Here is a 14841-nt window from a genome sequence, read left to right on the forward strand (position 1 = left end):
TAATAAGAAAGGAGAAATTTTTGAAAAGTGAAAATTTCCAAAAACTATAAAAAGTGAAATTTGCCAAAATTTAAATTTTTCAAAAAAAGGGAACTTTTGGAAAAATTATTTTTGAAAATTTCCTGTAAAAAGTGAAATTTTTAAAAGCTTCGTATAAAAAGTGAAATTTTTAAAAACTTCGCCAAAAAAGTGAAATTTTGAAAAACTTTGTATAAAAAGTAATTTTTTAAAAAACTTCGTATAAAAAGTGAAATTTTTTAAAACTTCGCCAAAAAAGTGAAATTTATAAAAACTTCGCCAAAAAAGTGAAAGTTTTAAAAATTTCGTCAATATTTAAAAAACTTCGTTAAAAATTTACATTTTTAAAAAATTCGTATAAAAAGTGACATTTTTAAAAACTTACTATAAAAAGTGAAATTTTTTAAAATTTCCTATAAAAAGTGACATTTTAGAAAATTTGCTATAAAAAGTAAAATTTTTTAAAATTTCCTATATGAAAGTTAAATTATAAAAAATTTCCTATATGACAATGAAATTTTAGAAATTTTCCTATATGAAAATGAAATTTTAGAAGATTTCCCATAAAAATGATTTTTTTTTTTTGCAAATCTAGAAACTTTAATATTTTGAAAATTTTTAAAACGTGAAAATGTCTAATAAAGAGTGAAATTTTTGAAAATTTCTTATAAAGAGTGAAATTTTTGAAAATTTCCTATAAAGAGTGAAATTTTTGAAAATTTCCTATATGAAAGTGAAATTTTTGAAAATTTCCTGTATGAAAGTGAAATTTTTGAAAATTTCCTATATGAAAGTGAAATTTTTGAAAATTTCCTATATGAAAGTGAAATTTTTGAAAATTTCCTATATGAAAGTGAAATTTTTGAAAATTTCCTATATGAAAGTGAAATTTTTGAAAATATCCTATAAAAAGTGAAATTTTTGAAAATTTCCTATATGAAAGAGAAATTTTAGAAAATTTCCCATATGAAAGTGAAATTTTAGAAAATTTCCTATATGAAAGTGAAATTTTAGAAAATTTCCTATATAAAAGTGAAATTTTAGAATATTTCCTATATGAAAGTGAAATTTTAGAAAATTTCCTATATAAACGTGAAATTTTTGAAAATTTCATATAAAAAGTGAAAAAGTGATATTTTTAAAAACTTCCTATAAAAAGTCACATTTTTAAAAACGTCCTATAAAAAGTGAAATTTTAATATTTCCTATAAAAAGTGAATTTTTTGAAAACTTCATATAAAAAGTTAAATTTTTAAAAACTTCCTCTAAAAAGTGAAATTTTTTAAAATTTTCTATAAAAACTGAAATTTTTGAATATTTCATATAAAAAGTGATATTTTTAAAAACTTCCTATAAAGTGAAGTTTTTGAAAATTTCCTCTAAAAAGTGAAATTTTTTAAAATTACCTCTAAAACTGAAATTTCTGAAAATTTCCTCTAAATAGTGAAATTTTTGAAAATTTCCTATAAAAAGTGAAATTTTTGAATATTTCATATAAAAAGTGATATTTTTAAAAACTTCCTATAAAGTGAAATTTTTTAAAATTTCCTCTAAAAAGTGAAATTTTTTAAAATTACCTCTAAAAGTGAAATTTCTGAAAATTTCCTCTAAATAGTGAAATTTCTGAAAATTTCATCTAAAAAGTGAAACTTTTTAAAACTACCTCTAAAAGTAAAGTTTTTGAAAATTTCCTCTAAATAGTGAAATTTCTGAAAATTTCTTCTAAAAAGTGAAATTTTTGAAAATTTCCTATAAAAGTGAATTTTTTAAAAATTTACTACAAAAAGTGAAATTTTTGAAAATTTGCTATAAAAGTGAAATTTTTGAAAATTTACTATATGAAAGTAAATTTTTGAAAATTTCCTATAAAAAGTGAAATTTATACCAACCATTTAATTAAAAATCAAAACACTTGTTTTTTTTTTACTTAAAATTTACATTGTTGTTGTTTTTTTATTTATGACTTTTTTACGGTCAAAATTTACTTACGAATCTAAAGTTCTAATTTTAATTTCTTTAATGATATAAGGAAAAAATCAAGAAATTTGTAAACATATTGTATTGTATATAAATATTATATTTAAACAAAATTATTAAACATTTTCTTCATTGATTCATTCATGTTATTTTTCTCATTTGTTTTATAGCCTTTGTTTTTAAATACTAACAATTTGTAATAAAAAAGAAGAAACACATATTAATTGTAAAGAAAAAATGTACAACAGTTTTCTCATACTTAAATACAAAAATGAAAAAATAAAATAAGACACCAAGTATAGAAATAATAAAAAGAATAGAAGAGAATAATAATAAATGGAAGATTTTCTTTTTATTTATACAAAAAAAAAAAAAAATAAGAAATTATATTATAAACTAATAACCCAAAAAAAAAGAAATAAATTTTTAAAAAAGTATTTAATTAATGCCCATAATTTAAAGTAGTTTTTTTAGTAATTTTTGTTTTGTTTTAATAAAAAAAATAAATTTTGTTTTGTTTTTTGTTTATCTGGCAAACAAATTTTTTGTTATAATAAATAAAAAAATAGAAAAATGAAAAGTATTTAATCGTTAAATACGATTAATTTTTAAAAAAATATGTATTTTTGTTGTTGTTTTTTATATGTAAGTTTGTTGTATATATTTTAAATGTAAGTGAAAAAAAGATTTCTTTCATCTTTTTGTGTTTTAGTTATTGTTCTTTCTTACATTTCATTAAATGTGTGTGTGTGTGTTTTATGTGTACCATAATCTACATAGTACAAGTCAATAGAGATAGATAGATATTTTTTGTATTTTTTATATTTTTAATCCTTTTTCAATAATTTTTATAAACAAAAATTATTATATTTTTTCCTTTCTTTCATAAATTTTTCTGATTTATGATTTGTATGTTTATAATAATCCTTAGCGTAAAAAAAAATAAAAAAAAAAATTATAATAAAATTTTAATGTAATGAAACAAACAAAAAATTCGTTTAAGTGTCACAGCACCAAATTTTCAATTTGTTAATCTGTAAAGAAAGTAAAAGAATATTTTAATTATTTAAGAAATAAGTTTGCAAAATTGTCTCCTAATAAAAATTTCTCAGGCCAGAACACAAAAACGAAAATACTTAATTTTTTACAAGATTTTACAAGACCGTAAATTCTTTATAAATTAACTTCGAAATTTTCAGTCTTTATAGTAAATTTTCAGAAAATTTTTCGAAAAATTGTCTCCTTTTTTAGAACATTTTTAAAATTATTTTAGAAAATAATGGTAATATTCTCTTCTTTTTAGTCTTTTTTAGAAAATTATCAAAGAAAGTTTATAAAAATTTTCAGATTTTATTCGAAACTGTAATAGAACTGAACTAGAATTGAACTAGAACTGAACTAGAACTGAACTAGAACTGAACTAGAACTGAACTAGAACTGAACTAGAACTGGACTAGAACTGAACTAAAACTGAACTAGAACTGAACTAGAACTGAACTAGAACTGAACTAGAACTGAACTAGAACTGAACTAGAACTGAACTAGAACTGAACTAGAACTGAACTAGAACTGAACTAGAACTGAACTAGAACTGAACTAGAACTGAACTAGAACTGAACTAGAACTGAACTAGAACTGAACTAGAACTGAACTAGAACTGAACTAGAATTGAACTAGAACTGAACTAGAACTAGAACTGAACTAGAACTGAACTAGAACTGAACTAGAACTGAACTAGAACTGAACTAGAACTGAACTAGAACTGAACTAGAACTGAACTAGAACTGAACTAGAACTGAACTAGAACTGAACTAGAACTGAACTAGAACTGAACTAGAACTGAACTAGAACTGAACTAGAACTGAACTAGAACTAGAACTGAACTAGAACTGAACAAGAACTGAACAAGAACTGAACAAGAGCTGAACAAGAACTGAACTAGAACTGAACTAGAACTGAACTAGAACTGAACTAGAACTGAACTAGAACTGAACTAGAATTGAACTAGAACTGAACTAGAACTGAACTAGAACCGAACTAGAACTAGAACTGAACTAGAACTGAACTAGAACTGAACTAGAACTGAACTAGAACTGAACTAGAACTGAACTAGAACTGAACTAGAACTGAACTAGAACTGAACTAGAACTGAACTAGAACTGAACTAGAACTGAACTAGAACTGAACTAGAACTGAACTAGAACTGAACTAGAACTGAACTAGAACTGAACTAGAACTGAACTAGAACTGAACTAGAACTGAACTAGAACTGAACTAGAACTGAACTAGAACTGAACTAGAACTGAACTAGAACTGAACTAGAACTGAACTAGAACTGAACTAGAACTGAACTAGAACTGAACTAGAACTGAACTAGAACTGAACTAGAACTGAACTAGAACTGAACTAGAACTGAACTAGAACTGAACTAGAACTGAACTAGAACTGAACTAGAACTGAACTAGAACTGAACTAGAACTGAACTAGAACTGAACTAGAACTGAACTAGAACTGAACTAGAACTGAACTAGAACTGAACTAGAACTGAACTAGAACTGAACTAGAACTGAACTAGAACTGAACTAGAACTAGAAACGACTAGAACTGAACTAGAACTGAACTAGAACTGAACTGAGAACTGAACTAGGAAACTGAACTAGAACTGACTACTGAACTAGAACTGACTAGAACTTAAACTAGAACTGAAACTGGAACTAGAATGAACTAGAACGAACTAGAACTGAAACTAAAACTGAACTAGAACTGACACTAGAACTGAACTGAACTAGAACTGAACTAGAAATGACTAGAAACTGAACTAGACTGAAACTAGAAATGAACTAGAACTGAACTAGAACTGAACTAGAACTGAACTAGAAGTGCTGAACTAGAACTGAACTAGAACTAGAACTGAACTAGAACTGAACTAGAACTGAACTAGAAACTGACACAAGAACTGAAACTTTTCATATAAAATTATACAAAACATCTGTTTTTTTAGAAACTTTTTCTTTTCCATAAAAATTTTTTCTAGGAAATTCCTGTTCTCACTCATCAAATTTTACTAAATTTATCAGGCGACGTTCAACCAATATCATTTATATTAGAATAGAAAAACGCTTTTTTTAATTTTCTTAAAAATAATCTCACCTGCTACCATAAACCATGTAAATGTAAATTTCGCGACAAAACCGAACGCACATCATTCGTAAACCTTAATGCATCCAACATGGGTAATAATGATAATAATGAAACATCCATGGGATCCGAAAACCAACTTTTAATTGGTATAGCATTGTTGGGAAAACAGCGATATGCAGCAGGAGAATTATCAATTATGAATATCTAAATTTAGATGAAAAAAACAACAATATTAATATAGCAATTAAACAGAGAAACCAACCGCAATGAATAAACATACTCTATTTAAATCATTACAAATAGCTGATAAATCTTTGGTATATGAACCATAATCTGGCGTACAATGTTGACGATAATAGCGGCGACGTAATATATTACGGCCATTGTCTAATTTGTCAGCGACCGCAGCTCCATAAATTTCCATGCTGGCGGTAAAAACCACTAAATCATACCATTGGGAGACCTTTCGATAAAACACGACAAAATTTATTATATAATATTAGGAAACTGATTTCTAAAAAGAAAACTACTTACCACATCTAAAAAGAAATCAACATGTGGCCTTTTATGTACAAAAAATCTAACTGGATGACGATCTATTGTCACTTTAACTGTAAAATCATGAGGTGTTCCTGGTTTTACCGTATTTCGGGGCATAGCATTGTGATGCGAATGTATTAGTGTCTCATCTAAATCCAAAACTAAAGTTTTACGTTGGACAATGCTCAGGCGATGTCTGGATACCGGTGACAATGGGAAGAGTTCATATTTGACAGGTTGATACTGGACAAACTAAAGTGGTTCATATCAGTGTTTCTTTTTTTGCGGTTTTTGCAAATATTTATCTTATACATTATATTAAATTAAATTTAAATAAATTATATAAACAATTAATTTGCAATTTCTAAATAAATAAGGAGAAAAAAATGCAAAGTAATTGTTTATATGATTGGAGGGGGAAAAAATGAAAACATTTGAATGCTTGATTAGTAATTTGATGTGGACAATTGTGTTTAGTGTTAATTCAACAAAATTTATTGATAACGAAACTTTTTCTAATGATGATAATGAACAGTTAATATGTTTATCTATAGATACAAATTCCGTCAGAAATAACATTTGAATAGAAAGTCTTTTACGAAGTCGCTTTCTAAAAAAAAAACGTTATTCTTTTTGAAAGACTTGTTCGTTATTCCCAAGTCTCATTTTTTCTTTCTCTAATCAGTTACTTAAATAATTTACATATAAAAATTATACAATTAAATTTACAAATATACTTACAGCTCTGACTTGACGATTGAACATAAAACATATGCAGGTCCATACTTTTGATAATAGTACCAATAATGCACGGAATTTCATTTGAACTAGGGAAAACATTGGTAAGCTTCAAACTTACCAATGTACAACATAAAGTTAAAGTTTATTGTAAATCTATATAGTTTACTTGTTTTTTACACTTTCATCAAATTTGTTTATCTAAAAATTAAAAAGAAAACTTTTACTTCAATAAAATTGTTAGGTGGGTAAAAAGTGTGCAAAAAAATCAAAGTTTTTAGCAAAGATAATAAAGAGGAGAAAGAAGTTTTCTATTAAATAGAAAGAGAATATCCCATTCTGTATTAGAAAAAAATGGAAGCAGAAGAGAGCAGAATGCTGTGCAAAGAAATTTCGTCAAGCGGTTCACAGCAATATCATTTTTTATATGTGCTGCGTCTAATTAAAGTGGACCTAGGGATACGCAGAAGCCTAGGTCCCATACACGTGAGGTGCACAGCAAACCTGCTTATTCGGAGTAACTCTCATAGCAACTTGAAAGGTGAGGTGACAGCGAGTGACAATTTGTGAAAATATTTCTATATGGTTTTAATTCTGGAAACTCAAAGACATCTAAGAATTGCACCCTCCCCCCTTCTCCTACGGAGAAGCGCGCGCTTAAAATAATGTACAGCAACAAAAAAATTTTATTTAACAATTTCCTTATATAGGGGAGCAAGGAAAAACATTTTCACTACAAATGTGTATGGTATTGCAGCAATTAATAATAAAATCAATAAAAAATCATTTTGGCTTTTAAACTGTTTTTATTTCTTTTCAAACTATGGCTTTTTTATGCACATGTTTTTCTTGTTATATTATTATTTATAATGATTAATTATTGGTTATTATCTGCTGGCTACTTTATTTCTTAATATTTATAACTTAGTGAATTTTTGTATAGTAATTTTGTTAAATTAACCAAAAGTATAAATAATAACACACACTTCACACACAAGTCTGCAAAACTAAAAAATACGGTTACATACGAATCGAGGCGAATTTGTGTGAGATAAACGCCGCCGCCACTTTTTTCAGGGTTGGATAATTTTGTGCACATGTTAGATTTCTTTAACAATCTTTTTGCTAATTCAAAAATAATGTGATTATTTTTGTGTTTATAATTGGTTTAAAAATATTGCTCCAAATATAAACTTTCTATCTAAAGTAAATTGTTTTTATTATATTTTAATTTTATTTAGAGTTCATTGCCATTAATAAATTATTAATGTCCATGCCTGTTTTTACTTAAAACATCTGAGTTGCCGCTGCTTTGTGTTAAGGAAATAGGTAGGGATAGTAACAACTAATATTTGGTATTTGCTAAATTAACACTATATTTTTCTTGATTAAAATGTTTAATTCATTTTGTAATTATAAACCGTAGAACAAGGGCAAAAAGAATCACTCTTAATAAATTTTTAATATGAAAGCAGGTATTATTAAATATTTCTTAAAATAGGCACCACAAATTCTTACATTCCTTTGGGCAACTCTTTTGCAGCAAATTTAACATTTTTTGCAATTTGCAGAGGGAGAGAAAACAATACTGCTCCCTTATCTCTTCATTATCTATTTATCTCTCCTTTGCTTAAAGCGGAATGAAAAGAAACACACACACTAATATACCATTAAAGAGCAGGTAAAAAAGCGGCTAAACAAAAATTATGATAGCACAATTTGCTGAATTATCAATTACATAAATTTTGTTTCCCAAAAAGAAACAAAAAAAAAGTAATTTATTTCCCTTTTGTTTTTTGGGAAAAAATTATTGGCTAAAATCCAAAAACAAACGAAAAGAATCTGCTGCAACCCGTGAATTATGAAATTTCTAAATTTTGACACTCTCTTTCCTTGTTTCTTTGGTATTTTTGTTATTTTCTATTTTTTGTGAACACTTCTCCTCTTCTTTCATCTTTCAGAGATTTTTCTTTGACGTCGACATTCGTTATAGTGATTTTTATTTTAATTTCGTATACCTTTTATAAAAATTCTTCACTTGCTTTTTTCGATAAGATTGTATACTTATTTTAGCTTTTATTTTAAACTAACACTTGGTCTGTATTTAATAGGTTTTTTTGTTTTTTAAATTTTGTTTCAGTTTGTTTTCAGTATATTTTAGAAAATTTTCACTACCCGCTGAACTTTGCTAGCTTTTTTCTGTCGTGTTGCATGCTACAGAGCCCTGCGCCGACAAATATTAACGGCGGCGGCGACTGACACTAAATATGTCGGCGGCGGCTTAAAATCGACTGTAAGCCGGCTAAGTTTTCAACTACGTTTAGTTTTTAAATTTTCAACGATTTTAAATAAAAACGGAATCCGAGAGATCAGAAAGTGGGATTTTGGAAGCAAATATATTGTTTATAACAAAACAGAGCAAGCACAAAAGTTGTGTGAGAAATTATGCAGGGATGGATAAAAAATTCTTAAAAATTAAAAACAAATCCTTTCTCCAAGTTTTACGAGGATCGGCCTATATTTGACCCTATCCTACATATAAAACATCTTGCAGAAAATCAGTTTCTAAAAAATTTTGCATTAAGAAAATAATCAATAACGTAAAAACAAAGATATTTTATTTATTTATTTACTAGCTATACCCAGTGTGCTTTTCTACCCTAAAAGCAATATAAATAAGAAACCCACTTAACGATTTTGATAATTCTAACTACAATGGTTTTCCATGCATGCTATTTTACTCAAAGACCTGCACCAAAAAGTTTTAACGACACGTTAGCTGACACAAAAATGTCAACGGCGGCTTAAAGTGTTTTCTTTAAAAAAGATTTTAAGCCGTCGCTGTTAATGTTTGTCGGTTGACGCTCAGCAAATCTGTCTTTATATGAACTAAGCGCACATAATTGTAGGATATCTGAAAAAGTCAATATAAAAATGTTTTTTCAAGCGGACATAAACGTAAATAAAACCAGAATCAGTCAAAAATCTAAAGGTCCAAGCACATACAATATTTTTCATCGAACTGCAACTTACAACTCGTGTTTAATGTATGTATGTGTTTATATTAGATCGATTCCAATCAATGCGTCAAACTTCTATACGAAGTGAAAATGTTAAGAAATATTCAACTTTGGGATACAAAAAATAGGAGAAAAAGAAAAAATGTGAATAAAATCAAAACCCAAAAGTCGATATTAAAAGAGTTTAATATCGGCAATTTCAAAATTGTAAAAAGTCAAAAAATTTAAAAATTCTGAAATTTGAAAAATTTTTCTTTAAAAACCGATATTCTTTGTTTCTATTGTTGAAAAAATTAATGAAATTCGATGATTAATTGTTTTTTTTAAATACTCTTTTTAGTTGATTTAAATAACGGTTTCTTGCCATATATATTTTTACTTCAAAAAGCAACACTGTTATTTTTATACATCTGGTAACCAAAATTTTTGGTTTTTTCTTTAATTTTTGTGGCGAAAATTGCACAAAAAACGAAGCGAATTAGTATTTTGCAAACGAATTATTTTAGACTCGTGTGAAAGACGGCGTCGTTTTTTATTTGCAAAATTTTAATAAATTTACTTTTTATTTTATAAAATAACATACAAAAGTAACATAAAGAATGTCGTGCCAATAATAATCATGTAGAATAATATAAAGAAATCTGATCAAATTGTGTTGAACAAAAATTATTGATACAGAAAAAACCGGACATAAAACGAGTACATGCAAAAGCCGCAAAGGCGTTGAACTGTGTAATTAAAGTGTAGAATAAAAATTTTGTGTGCAAGAAAAAAGACTCCAATTTGAGGAGTCCCTTAGTTGGTTTTGGTGTAAAGAAACCAAATAAATAAATTTTTCTCTTGGGAGCGTTTTAAAAACGGCCAAAATTGTGGAAAAACAGGAAAAAACACCCAAGCGGAAGAAGAAGGCTGCAGCCAGTAAAATGACTGCAGTCTTTTCGCCGCAACCACCGCCACAACAGCAGGCGGCTGGTCAACCTCCACCGGGAGGTATGATGCAACCTCCGCAGTCGACGACACCCAATTCGATGCAACCGCCACAGCAGCAGTCTGTGGTGGGTGGACCGGGACCAGGTGGCATGATGGGTCCGGGTGGAGGTGGTCCCGGTGGAATGCCACCTGTAATGGGTATGGGTGGTCCAGGAGGACCTCCCATGCAAAGGGGTCCGCCCATGGGTGTAATGGGTGGACCACCCGGTGGTCCTGATGGTATGATGGGCGGTCCTCCTCCCGGGCAGCATGGCGGTGGTGTACCTCCACCACCTAGTCCAGCTCATATACAGAAAATTCTGGATGAGAATTGTAAGATTATACAGACCATACAGAGTTTCCAAAATATTGGTAAATCGTATGAATGTACTTCGTATCATATTGCCTTGCATAGAAATCTCGTCTATTTGGCACAACTGGCTGATCCTACAATGAATATCAATCAAATCTTGCCACCGCCGCATATTCTTCAGGCCCAAGCCAATCAGCAAGGTCCTCATGGTATGATGGGGTCTGGTGGACCACCACCACCGCAGCAGCAGCAACCTCAAGGTGGACCACCTCCTGGGGCTCAGTCTCAAATGGGCGGACCACCTGGTACTCCCGGTATGCCGCCAATGCAACATGATGGTTCTGGCCAACCGCCGTCTGGTAGTCAAATGCCTCCCTATGGTCAGGGACCACCACAACATCCGGGTATGCCACCAAATGGCAATCAACCACAACAGGGACCCCCTCCTTCAGGTCCACAGCAGCCTGGTGGTCCCCAGGGTGGACCACCGCCTCAGCAGGGACCCTATCGTGGCGGTCCTCAAGGACCAGGTCCGCAACAGCAGCCCCAATCTGTGGGTGGTCCTCAGCAGCAGCAACAACAGCAACCGAATACTAATGCTCCAGGAAGTAAGTGTTTTTATAATGTTGTTTATAGTTTTTATAGATGATGGCATAGTCTCAAAACAATTTTAAAATGAATAATCAGAATTCGTAAATAGGGAAGTCCCCAAGAACTAAATAAGATTCTGAAAAATCTACTAAACTTTGATCTTATTCAATTAAAAGTAAAAAAAAATATTAAGGGAATTCATGAAACAAGTGCACAAACTTGCACATTTGCAGAAATGTGTATCTGTATTATTTCGAAGAGAAAATTTAGTTTAAAATAATCAGTTTAAATAGACGATAAAATGTTTCAGTGTTGTGGAAGTAAAAGACCGTGCAATTTGTGACAAATTCAATGTTAAATCGAACATTTATATGAAAATCCTTATTACAAAAAACTTATTTCTTAGCACTTGTGAGTTAAATAGATATTTGCAATACCTACTAATATAAAGCAGTAGTATGAGATTTCGAAAATGTTTTCCCTGCCTAAATATCGAGTTCAATATCATTTATTAATTTAAAAATGAACTAATTACCATCGATATCACATTATACACTTTTAGATCAACAACGTCCCAATAGTGGACCTTCGGGCCCTGGTGCACCACCTCCGGGTCAAGGACCGCCCCAACAACAGCAACAACAACAGGGTCCTAATCAACAAGGCCCCGGACAACCCCAACAACAACAAGGTCCACCACCACCACAGCAAGGTCAATATAGAGGTGCCTACCAGCCACCACAGCAACAGCATTCCCATTATCCTGGCTATCCGCCACAACAACAGCCGCAATATCCACCACAAGGTGGTTATCCGTATGGTCCACCAACACATGGCTATGGACCACCGCCACCAAACGCTCAAACTGGTTATCAACCACATGCCGGCATGCCACCAACATCAGCGGCCAGTGGTCCTCCACAACAGCATCCTTATGGAGCTAGCGGACCGGGACAACAGGGTCCACCCGGTTCTTATGCTCCACCACCCAATCAACAGTTGCCACCGGGTCAGCAACCGCCACCAGGGCAAATGTATGGTCCTCCGGCGGGAGGTCAAGGTCCTCCACCACCTAATCAGTATGGTCCTCCACAAAGCGGCAGTGGAGGTCCTCCTCCACCTATGAGTTATGGCGGTTATGGAGCTCCACCACCAAATAACTATGGGCAAGCCAGTAATACACCACCTGGATCGTATGGACCTCCACCAACAAGCAGCGCACAATCGCCCTATCAACCGTATCAACAGGCTGGACCGGGACCTCAAGGTTATCCCGGCCAAGGTCCACCACCACCGCCACAAGGAGGCCAAGGTCCTCCACCGCAGCCGCCGCAACAAGCAGGTGGACCAAATGCTCCGCCCGGCAGCGGTTACAGTTCTTCACCCAGCCCCGGGCAAACACCACCACCAAACCAACAACCTAGCGCTAGTGGTGCAAATGGTCCTCCGACCAATCAACCACCACCCACGAGTGTACAGTCTACACCACCGCCCACACAACCGCCAACAAGTAGTGCAGGCACGGGTAGCTCGGGCGCTACGACGCAACCGCCACAAACACAAGCTTCCGGTCCACCACAAGCTCCACCACCTGGACAAGGTCCACCGCCCCCAACATCACAACAGCAGCAGCAGCAAACTCCACAAAATTATCCGCCAGGCTCGAATAGTGGACCACCACCCTCGGGCCCGCAGCCAACATACTCATCGCCGCCTACAACCGCACCCAGCGGTACTCCCTCACCCTATGGTCAACAGGGAGCTCCGGGTTCAGGACCGCCCAACACTACAGCTCCTCCCTCAACAGCAAATGGTGCACCCGGACAAGGTCCGCCTCCTCCTATGGCACCTAATCAATATCAGCCTCCACCAGGAGCTCCACAGCCACCCTATGGTGCGCCACCACCCCAAGGTTATGGACCACCTCCACCGGGTAGTGGTTATCCACAACATGGTTATCATCAGCCGCAGGGCGGCTATGGATCAATGCCACCTCAAGGACAATATCCACCACCCTCGCCTCAAGGATATCAAGGTTATCGTCCAGCTGGTGCCCAACAGATGCCTCCCCCAGGAGCGCCACCTCAAGGTCCACCACCAGGTGCTTATTCCTATTACGGCAACCAACCGCCACAGTAAAAAATACAACACTAAACAAGTTTAAAACAAGCAGCAACATGCAACAAATATAAACGGAAGAAAATCTAAAAAAAATATATATAATTTAAGAATTTGTAAAATTTTAACGTAAAACAGTATAAAACATAATCGAGCCCTAAGAGATCGTTGTTATAAGTCTATTAACTGCCCAAAATTGCATGTATTAACGACAAGACTTCTCTTATATAACATAGAAAAGGCATAATACGAAAATTGAATATTTTATAATTTTCTGTTAAAAATATTTTGCAGTTTAAACAGTTATTTAGTTGGCACTTTGTTTTCAAATTTTGTATAAAAGTTTTGAAATTTCTTAAAGAAAATTCTACTTAAAAATAACAAAAAACAAAACTGCCTTACAATTAAACTGCTTAACCTTCAAATTTCTCTAATTTGTTTTATGGACTTATAAGTTTACAATTGTGTTAAATAATTCTCTCAACTCTTAACTTATTTGTAAATTTTCCTGCTAAACTTATTCTCTTCTATTCTATAACTTTTTATACTATTTCTCTCTCTCCCACTCACTGTTTCTCTATATTTATTTGTATCTTATCTCAACTTTGTAGCTTTCTTAATGTTTTATGTTTAAGTCTTAAAATATTAAAGAAAACTTAATTTTTGTGTGTTTTTTTTTTTTAATATAAGTTTTAATTTTAATTAAGCAAAAGGAAACAAAACAAAAAAGCAACTTAAATTTTTTAAACTAAAATTAACTGTTAAATAGTTTTGAATAAATTGTTTCAACGTAAAAAATTAATTTTGTAGCATTTTTGAAAAATTATATAATTAAATTAAAGAAAAGAAAAGCAAATACTATTTACAATAATAAACTAAAAACAAAAACAATAATTTGTACTGTTTCAGTAGTTGTTAATTGTACAGATTTTAGCTGATATTTAAGAGAAAGTTAAAGTTAAAATTTTGATAATTTAACAACTACTGAAACTGCATAAATTCAAAATATTATGTGTCAACTTTAATCAATTTTTAAATAATCCATTAAATTAATAATTAACACTTTTTGCTATGCATTAATCCTATAAAAACAAACTTTAACGAAATATATATTTAGCCGTATAATTAACGAATTTTTGTGAACAAAAAAGAAAATAATTATGACATAAAAATAGTCTAAATAAAAATTATAAAAAAAATCTTAAAAATAAGTATTAACTTTACAATATGTTTAAGCAATAATGTACAGTAGGGTTATACCGAAATTGGACCCTACCATTGCGTAGTAGCCATACTATGACAGCCATTGGGCACATTTTTGAAACAAAAACCTCACGCATCAAAGCGATTTTCTCAATCCTGTGGCAGATATACCATTGTTTATAGTTTAGAGGTCAAAAATCGAAATATCGTTTG

The 14841-nt window shown here is 31.7% G+C and overlaps 2 protein-coding genes across 9 annotated transcripts; one reads left to right on the forward strand and one right to left on the reverse strand.

The window, feature by feature from the left end:
• Positions 1-1933: 1933 nt before the first annotated feature.
• On the reverse strand, positions 1934-8655 carry LOC119609562 (CTD nuclear envelope phosphatase 1 homolog). 8 transcript variants are annotated; one of them, XM_037964405.1, is made up of 6 exons: positions 8433-8655; positions 6418-6615; positions 5671-5919; positions 5417-5599; positions 5146-5340; positions 1934-3029 (listed from the first exon to the last, which is right to left on the reverse strand). In XM_037964405.1, exons 2-5 carry the CDS (start codon positions 6514-6516, stop codon positions 5149-5151), a joined length of 723 nt encoding a protein of 240 aa, XP_037820333.1. In that variant the 5' UTR covers positions 6517-6615; positions 8433-8655; the 3' UTR covers positions 1934-3029; positions 5146-5148. The 8 variants fall into 8 exon arrangements, with proteins under 8 accessions (XP_037820333.1, XP_037820327.1, XP_037820328.1 ...); XM_037964399.1 differs by having other exon boundaries at positions 5671-5928; positions 8433-8642; XM_037964400.1 differs by lacking the exon at positions 8433-8655 and adding an exon at positions 7933-7955 and having other exon boundaries at positions 5671-5928.
• Positions 8656-9924: 1269 nt separating this feature from the next.
• LOC119609559 (basic proline-rich protein) lies at positions 9925-14633 on the forward strand. The gene is made up of 2 exons (XM_037964394.1): positions 9925-11324; positions 11870-14633. Exons 1-2 carry the CDS (start codon positions 10358-10360, stop codon positions 13444-13446), a joined length of 2544 nt encoding a protein of 847 aa, XP_037820322.1. The 5' UTR covers positions 9925-10357; the 3' UTR covers positions 13447-14633.
• Positions 14634-14841: the final 208 nt, after the last annotated feature.

The sequence above is a fragment of the Lucilia sericata genome, unplaced genomic scaffold, assembly GCF_015586225.1.
Source record: "Lucilia sericata isolate MDLA Ls3-8-SP2 unplaced genomic scaffold, ASM1558622v1 Contig001005F_arrow, whole genome shotgun sequence".
Lineage (NCBI taxonomy): Eukaryota > Metazoa > Arthropoda > Insecta > Diptera > Calliphoridae > Lucilia > Lucilia sericata.